Source organism: Physcomitrium patens, chromosome 11, assembly GCF_059467195.1.
Source record: "Physcomitrium patens ecotype Gransden chromosome 11, ASM5946719v1, whole genome shotgun sequence".
NCBI lineage: Eukaryota > Viridiplantae > Streptophyta > Bryopsida > Funariales > Funariaceae > Physcomitrium > Physcomitrium patens.
The window spans coordinates 13,733,006-13,742,358 of NC_143420.1; the positions used below are offsets into that span (position 1 = coordinate 13,733,006).

The following is a 9,353-nucleotide window of genomic DNA, read 5'->3' on the forward strand; positions in this document are numbered from 1 at the left end:
TGTGCCACACATGTTGTTAGCTTGAAGATCAAGCTAACTATGTGGCCCACACGTAGAAAAACTTGCCTTGTAAGTCAAAGCATGTGTCCTACAAAGTCAACACATATTGGAGGTCCTATAGAACGTCGCCACGTAGCCCCTAGTTAGATAGTATATATAGAGACAAGAGTGAAGGCTTCTTCACTCTTGTCAACTCCTTTCTTGCTTCTAGTCCAGGTTCAAGAGTCTTTAGTTTCTTGTCTTGTGGCAATAGCCATTCCAGTTTTCTTTTAATATACCTACTTGTTTATATTTTGACTTATTATATCGAGATAGCCTTTTGGTGTATATTTTTCCTCATCGAGTCTTTGTCCTTGACAATTTTCTTGATTATCCTATAAAAACATTGCGTATAGATAATACCAAAGAATTTGCATCAAAGTCTTTTGAAGACTATTATACTGTAAGAAGAATTGAATTGACATATTGTGTTCCATATAAACATGCTCAAAATGGACTTGCAGAATCATTTATAAAGCGTATACATCTCATCACCTAGCCATTCTTCCTTCACACAAATTTACCTTCATCTATGTAAGATCATGTAGTTTTATATGTTGCAACATTAATATGCCTCCGCCCTTCTTCTCTTGAAATTGTTTTACTACATGAGCTCATTTTAGGTCGTGTTCCAAATATATCTCACTTATGAGTATTTGGTTGCCATGCTTGGATTCTAGTGCCAGAACCTCAACGACATACCATTGGAGCTCATGGACAAGAAGGCATATATGTTGGTTTTGATTCACCAAGCATTATTCGTATTGTTGATCCATCAACTGGCACATTATTACGTGCATGTTTGTAAAATTACCGTTTTGAAGAAAATGTATTCCCATCTCTTCAAGGAGGAGTATTCAATCAACAAAGAAATAAAGTACTCATATTTGAAGCACCAAAAATATTTACAATGAATCTTGATCCTATGACATCTTTGATAGAAACTGAAATTGCTAAGATTTTATATCTAAAATGGATCGCAGATAAAACATGTGATGGCTTCAATAATGCATCTAGAATTACAAGAGTTCCTATTAATGAGGCTTAAAATGTACCTACTCAGATTGCAGTGCTATTGACTACAATACCTCAAGTTATAATAACAACAACTAAAAGAACTTGTGGACCAGATAAGCAACCACGTAAGAAGAAAGCTATAAAATTAACTAATCTTGGTATTATTTCTCAAGAAATTGTCACTCATCCTGTAGGACTACCAATTCATGATGATATATCCATACATAATATACCTTCAATTCCTATGAAAAAAAATCTTAGAATTGGAAAGAATAAGAACAAGTTGAGTAAAGAATTATTTATTCTGTATTGTGTTATAGATGATATTTGGAACAAACCATCTATTACGATAGATGAATCATTTGCATATATGATTATAGAAGCCCTTTCTTATAAAGAAGACGATCCTGAACCTCAAACCATCGAGGAGGCAATGCGTCGCACTGATTGGTCAAAATAAAAAAACTGCTATTGATGAGGAGTATGCCTCTTTGTGTAAGAGGAAAGTCTTTGGTCTAATTGTACACACTCTTACATCTCGCCTTGTGAGATATAAGATGGTATTAATATGCAAGCGAGATGTTGAAGGTGAAATAACCCACTATAAAGCTCGTCTTGTTGCTCAAGGATTTACTCAACGATTTGGCGCTGATTACAAATCCACATATTTTGCAGTCATGGATTCAATTACATTTCAATATATTATTGGAATGATAGTTCATGCCACCCTTGAAATGCATCTGATAGATGTAGTAACTGCATATCTATATGGTTCTCTTGATGCAAATATTTATATGAAAGTTCCACCTGGCTTAGAAACAGGAATTCCAAATGTTCTCCTTGAAGACAATATCGTGGTATTAAATTATATAAGGCCTTGTATGATTTAAAAAAATTTGGATGCATGTGGTATCAATATCTTTGAGATTATTTAATTATAAATAAGTTTATAAGTGATCCACTAATCCCTTGTTTATTTATCAAATAAGATAAAACTAGATTTATAATCATTGTTGTATATGTTGATGATCTTAACCTAGTGGGCACTACATCTGCATGTGTTAAAGCTACTAACTTACTTATACATGAATTTGAGATGAAAATGTTAGAAAAAATAACTTTCTGTATTGGTCTTCAAATTATGCATCTAACAGATGGTAGCATTTTTTTCTACCAATTAACGTATATTAGATGAATCTTGTGAAGATTTAATATGATTGATACTTATCCATTGTCCACACCAATGGTTGGACATGGTTGTGATGGTCATGATCCATACCGTCCATACAAGGAGGAGGAGAAAATATTGGGAGATCAATATCCATATCTCACAATGGTTGGAACAGTTTTATATTTAGCTACATCTACAAGATCAAATATTATATTTGCAGTTAGTGTTCTTATAAGGCATAGTGCACATCCAACACTACGACATTGGAATGGCATCAAATTTTTATTACATTATTTAATAGATATTGAAGACTTGCGATTATACTATACATAATTTGTAGATTCAAAATTAGTTGGATATTAATATGCAGGATATAAATCTAATACTGCAATAGCTAAATCTCAAATAGGATATGTATTTTTAAGACATAGAGCTATAGTATTATGGAAATCAGTGAAACAAATAATACCTGCAACTTCATCCAACCATGTAGAAATTATTGCCTTACATGAAGCATCTTGAGAATGTATTTGGTTGTGATTAATTGCTAAATTCATTCAAACAACGTGTGGATTTTCATATGATGATTCTCTAACTATCTTGCATGAAGATAATAGTACTTGTATTGCACAGATGCAAGTTGGTTTCATTAAAGGCAACAAAATAAAGTATATTGATCCAAAGTATTTTAATTATACTCATAACTTGATTATTGATCAAACACTTATAATTAAAAAAATTGAATCTACAAATAATCTTGCTGATCTCTTCACCAAAGCTCTCCCATTAAACAACCATCGTCAACTTACTTATGGCATTGGTATGCGGCGACTTGCTCTTCTTATATAAGAAAGTTAATGAGCTCTTTAAATAATTAAAGAAAATGATGTTGTACTCTTTTTCCTTCATCTATGGTTTTGTCTTTAAATACAATAAGGTTTTTCTACATAAGGTTTTAATGAGGCAACAATTCTTGATCTTGCAAGATTACATAAAAGTATAGATCATAATTCTATACAAATTTTATATTATGTAAATATTATGATGAGCGAGGAGAAGTGTTGAGATCATTAAATGTAGCCGGTGCTCTCCATAATATTTATTGTAGACTATAGTAAATATTGTAGCTATAGTATTTAGAGTCTAGTGGAGAAGTATTGTTTATCCTCTCCCCTTTCTCTTCTTGTATACAAGACACAATCAAATCAATAGATTTTATGTGTGGAGCTCTCTCTCTTTAGAAACACTCTTCTGTGTATGACTTACTACTACTCTTGTACGTGTGTATTACTTACTATTACTCTTGTGTCTTTCTAAACATTCTCAACAAATAGAGCCATATGTTACATTTACTTGTAGTCATCAATTCTTTAAGTGTTGTGTATACAAATATATATATATATATATATATATGTTTGAATACTACACTTGTACCACTATCTTTGAATTTTTCAAAAAGAAAAAAAAAATAAATAAATAAAGAGATTTAGATCAAGCATTCAAAAGAGGCGTAACACCTTTCATTTCTACCTTTCCTATTGGGCACAAGCAATGGACCACTTTCATTGAATGGAACGTAGATGGGAACGTCACAGTTCCCGCTCCATGCCGTAACTGACTTGGCACGGTGGACCGCACAAACGCTACGCAACAAAAGACGAGAGGAAGGAGAGGCGCCGAGCCCCAAGACCGCGGGGGAAATATCGAAGGGCTTGCTCTCGTCGCGTCGACGATGACGGAGGGGTAGGGTGATAGACGCGGAGCCGGCGGCCATGGCGATGGCGATGGCGAGGGGGGCAGCCCAATGCTGCTGATGCGAGCGAGCGAGCGCCTTATAACGCCGGCTCTCTGTAGAGGTTGTTTTCTGTGTACATGTCGAGCGGGGCTTCCCAGAGATCCGCCCGTCGCGTACCATGGCAAGTCGTGGAGCCGTCAACATGGTGTGCGCTCTGGCCATCGTTTTGATGGTCTGGGCAATGTCGTTGTCGTTGTGCATGTCTGCGGATGTGGAGGTGGTCAATGCGTCGTTTTCGTCTGTCGTCGGTGGGGCGAAGACGGGAAAGAGCGGAGTGGTGCCAGCGAATGGAAGCCCCGAGTACTTAGCGCTTTTCGTGGAGGAGACCCGGTGGTACAACGATCTGGTGCTCGGGCCCTGGCTGCCCTCCTCTGTCCGCGACTCCATTCCCCACACATTGCAGACATGGCTGCGGAACTACGTCGCGGGCATGCTTTTGTATTTCGTCTCCGGTGGCCTGTGGTGCCTATACGTCTACTCGTGGAAGGGAGAGCATTTCTTCCCTGCAGGTTAGTCAGAGAGCAATGTTGTCCAGCGCTGGTGCACTTCGCCTGGGATTTGAGAGTGGGGATAAAGAAAGGAAGAACAGAGGAGGGATGAGCTGTCGTGCATGTTAGTGTGGCGTGTTTATTCTGGAACTTCTAGCGTGGTCTAGTTTAGAATGGAGAGATTATCGGCTTAGGCTGTAGATTTTCAGGTTTTAGCAGTGCTGTAGTGTGCGTGGGACGGGTCAGGTAGGTTGGGCTCGGAATCGTGCATGGATTTCATTGAAATCGGCTTCTGGAATTGAGGCTTTACCATAGCGCGTGCGTTAAGTTTGTTGCGGCAGAGATTGTTTAGGTCTGGCACTCAACAAGAGCCTCCGGGCAGAGATGATGTAGTCACGAAGTCAGAGTATTCGTTCGACCGTAGCCATTTTGTCACAGAAGTTGGCACCCCGAGGGTTGGTAGCACTAAATAACTTTGTTAAGTTTTCCTCGTGAGTGGTAATGGAATTCACATCATGTATAGGTTATTTTACCCATGAGATAAACACTGTTTGCTCGTAAATGAACATTCTGTAAATTATTCGAATTCATTCAAGTTTGTGATTCATTGAGTTCTTCGAATCCTTGAGTTCTGCGATCCATACAAGATTTGAAACTTTCTTATACAGTTTTTTTGCTCCTGGTTGATTCCTGACAACGTTTCTATTACCCAGAAAGTCGCCTCCTAATCTCCCCGAGGGATACTTTGTAGAATCTGGATTGAAAATTCGAGCGGATGTTTGCATGAAGGACTCCCGAGTTTCCTTCACATGCAGTTTCAATGTAACAATGTTAGGTCTTTGTTTGGAATGTCCTTCGCTAACATTACGGGGTTTAAAGTTTAGTACATATTAATTTGTTTTCTACGATAGAGCAGTCATTTCATTGAACCTATGTCGGCGTATATTTGTCTTCGCTACTTTGTTTCTCCACGGAGTTTCCTGTTTTCGGTGTAGATTGCTCAGAGTTTGCTGTCGAATTTTTTCTCAGGTGACATACCCGCGAAGGAGCCCATAATGCTCCAAATCTGGGTAACTATGAAGGCTATGCCAGTATACACAGGACTTCCCACTCTGTCCGAATATATGATTGAGCGGGGGTGGACCAAGTGTTTTGCGCGTATCGAGGATGTTGGGTGGCTCACGTATGTAGGCCTAGTCATCGCCTACTTGGCAGTGGTGGAGTTTGGTATCTATTGGATGCACAGAGAGCTTCACGATATTAAGCCTTTGTACAAACATCTGCATGCTACCCACCACATCTACAATAAGCAAAACACGCTATCACCGTTTGCAGGTGCGGTACATAGCCATGGACACTATCTTTTTATTTTTATTTTTATTTTTAATTCTAAGATGAAATACATTGGATTAATGTTTATAATTTTTTTGTGATTTGGTTAACTTGCACCTTGTATCCAAAGTACTTGACAAGCAACGTGTGACCCCCCTCTCCAACCGTATTGTGTTATAGATTCCGAGGATGAGTCGAAAGTGAATTTTGGTCCTACGTCTAGATTTACCATTACAGTTATTCAGTTTGGTCCTTAGAGTCGCGGTAGGTAGCACTTTGAAGGTCCACATACTTTTTGTTGATATGATGGTGTACCATGGTGTTCCTCATCATTGTATGGTATGTTGCAGGTTTGGCGTTCCATCCGATTGACGGAATCTTGCAAGCATGTCCCCACGTTATTGCATTATTCTTGCTGCCAATGCATTTTTTCACTCACGAGGTTTTACTATTTTGCGAGGGAGTTTGGACAACCAACATCCATGACTGTATTGATGGGAACGTCTGGGGCATTATGGGAGCCGGTTTTCACACCATTCATCACACAACTTACCGACACAACTATGGCCACTACACAGTGTTCATGGATTGGCTATTTGGCACTCTGCGAGACCCTTATGAACGGAAAGCAACTGCGCACGTGAAGTCTTCTTAAGGACCCGCTGGAACTGACCTGACAATTAGTGACCCAGTTTTGATGTTTTCACACGCGGTGCTCCTAGATGACTATCGGCACATCAACAATTATTTGGTACTCGGTTATTTCAATTTCTTTTAGTCATTTGGGGTGCTGTGAATGGAAAAGCACTTAGTAAACCTCGTTCTCCTTTCACGTCCTCAACCCTCCTCAAGTCTGAGGGGTCTTCATCAATCAAGGCCATCTTGGTGAGCTCCTTTGCTCTGACATGTATTCATAATGTTCAATAGAGATCGCATGCAGAAGTAAGAAATAAGAAATAAGCAATTCCTGTGTTCAACCATATACTGTAGTAGTGTCGATGATTAGCTAGATAAGTATAATTTATACTTGTCGATGATAAGCTGTCAGATTTTTAAAATCAAAGAAGAGCGTAAGTTTCTCAATAATTCGTGACTGTACATTTGGAAAGGAGTATTCTGCTACAACAGAAACGTAACTTATTTAAATAATCACCAAGTATCTTTTCCTACTCATGTTAATTCATGTGTTACTGCTTAAGTCGAATCTTTTTTTCAAGTGTTATCAATTTCATTAATGTTATCTTGACTAGTTAACCCTTCATACACATTGTCGAATTCTTTTTGAAGAAACACAATTCTCATGGCAATGCATGAAGTTTCAGCAACGTTAAACTACTGTTTGCAGTGAGCACTAATCATATTTCGAATCCAATTTAACATTTTAATGAAAAAATTACTTCTTAAATCTGAACACAAACTACGAATTCACATTGAGAAAATATTCTCCTGCTCGTGTCATGCTTATTTTTATACTTGAAACCTAATTTCAGTACGTACGTCGCAACTAATGGAGATAGTTCTTTTCTGATTACTACTGATCACTTACTTGTACATATATGCATACATACCACACAATTGCACTCGATTTGGTGGACTTGAGAATAGTCAAGAATCTAAAATTTGAAGGATAGCATTATGATTTTAATGGTCGATTTGGTGCTAAAACTTGCTTAATACACTAACCATTTATAAATTACATGTCGATTGCATGGAAATCATCAAATTTGTAGTGTCATGTAATATGTTCATATCTACCACCAATGAGTCCATTGATTTTAAAGACAGTTACATTATTATTTTAAGAACACAAATACAATAGGATATTTACATCATTTAAAATATCTTAACACAAAATTATGTTGTATAATCTGATTTTGATTAGCATTATCATACTTGCATATAAAATACTTTCAATTTTATTTGATTTCGAATTTTTTGATTTAAATACAAGCAAAGCTATGATTCAAAATTTACAAGTCTGTAAAAATTTGCAAAACGAAAACCATCAAATTCATTGTTAGATTTATAGTAGTACAAAAAAATACAATTCTTTTCGAATAATTAGTATTTACTGTATTTAGAGAAAAAACACATGCCCAGATGTGAATTTTGTTCCAAAACCATTGTTTCCTATATCAAACAAATCTTGGCCGTGAAGATTCCGGGTCAGTGGAGACATTGGGGATGTTCATCACATACAAGTCGTAAGTAAAACACACTCTACGCATGTTTGACAAAAAAAAAATAAAAATAAAAATAAAAAAAGAAGGAAATAAGAGAAAGAGTGATATAACAGAATTTTAATGAAATTCTGTTTTCATTAAAATAAAATTAAAACATTCTTTGTCAATATGGAAGGAGAAAAATGATTAAAGCCACATCTCTTCTCATTTACGTCTAATTGGTGATAAACAGGGCAAACTTCCTGAAGAAGCAGTTGCTAAACACCATGATTCACATTATGCACGCAGACAAGGTTGTCGAGCTTCATGTTTCAAGAATAGTTCATTAAAATTCGTGATCACAATGTGTCCAAGGACTGACTTATGGAAGAAATTAGAGGTGATATTGTGGAAAGGTTCAGCGATTGCTTCGAAGGGGGACTAAGTGTTGACTTCTCCAAGAACTTCATGTCGACTGGTGAGATCCTTGATTATTACAGCGGTGATGCGCTTGGCTTTAGTGCGGCTCGGCAGATGCTCTCGGTGTAATGCTACAGCCCTCGTGTCGCGATAACGTCCATGCAGAACATGGCCATAATCATCTGTTTGAACTTGCACAGTTATTAAAATGTCGGATTTGGAGAGATGCTGCTACATCTGCTGAGTCAGACAGCTTAATCGAATTTTGTCACGGGTTTGTGATACCATGCGGAGTTTGAAGAGCACAATTATTGAGTGAAACCAAGAAATAAATCAAGAATCATGCCACACTCTTTAACACGTAGTAAACAGTTATCGAAAATCGATTTCCTCATGCAAATTTTCTTAAAGAAACACGGTTTCCGTGATAAGTGCACTTGACAAACCACAAAAATGATGCACAAGGAAGAAGTGATGAACAAGCCTGTATCGGCAATCTCTGATACCTCGTAATAAAATCATGACACGATTAGTAACAGTCAATGCTACCAGCTAAAAGAACTAAGGATATGACGAGAGTGCCTACTTCAAAACAAGTTCCTCCGCTCCTCCGTTCGTGAAAACGTCGAACATCCCTACAAATACAGCTCAGACTTAGTGTTCTCTTCGATCCTATACATCGCAAAGTTCTCTACCAGCCGAAAAGGAATCAATGAATGCTCTCTTAATGCCCAGAGTGCTTTCGCAGCAGCCACTGAGTCCCAACGCAAGAGTATTGAAACACTGACCACCGAGAATGCCTTCCAACGACATCAACCAGTTTTCATGATCGCTCTCTTCAATTCATCAATCCAGAGCAAACAGCCAACAAAGAAAGCTCGCACAGCAAGGAATCGCGAAGAAGACGATCTTCCTCAACTCATATCTGA

General features: G+C 37.7%; 1 protein-coding gene and 1 long non-coding RNA gene across 2 annotated transcripts; one reads left to right on the top strand and one right to left on the bottom strand.

Moving 5' to 3' along the window:
* The first annotated feature begins 3,970 nt into the window (after nt 1-3,970).
* Nucleotides 3,971-7,021, top strand: LOC112288804 (delta(7)-sterol-C5(6)-desaturase). Its single transcript, XM_024533385.3, has 3 exons — nt 3,971-4,531; nt 5,540-5,845; nt 6,193-7,021. Exons 1-3 carry the CDS (start codon nt 4,141-4,143, stop codon nt 6,495-6,497), a joined length of 1,002 nt encoding a protein of 333 aa, XP_024389153.1. The 5' UTR covers nt 3,971-4,140; the 3' UTR covers nt 6,498-7,021.
* Nucleotides 7,022-8,333: 1,312 nt separating this feature from the next.
* On the bottom strand, nt 8,334-9,353 carry LOC149988160 (uncharacterized). The gene is made up of 2 exons (XR_016505575.1): nt 9,011-9,353; nt 8,334-8,606 (listed from the first exon to the last, which is right to left on the bottom strand). It is a non-coding gene; the product is annotated as an uncharacterized LOC149988160 (long non-coding RNA).

Bases quoted from the DNA above. Each gene is read 5' to 3' on its own strand.
- LOC112288804 (XM_024533385.3), top strand. From the start codon at position 4,141: ATGGCAAGTCGTGGAGCCGTCAACATGGTGTGCGCTCTGGCCATCGTT. The intron at 4,532-5,539 runs GTTAGTCAGAGA...ATTTTTTCTCAG, and splicing joins AGAGCATTTCTTCCCTGCAG to GTGACATACCCGCGAAGGAG. The intron at 5,846-6,192 runs GTGCGGTACATA...GGTATGTTGCAG, and splicing joins CACGCTATCACCGTTTGCAG to GTTTGGCGTTCCATCCGATT.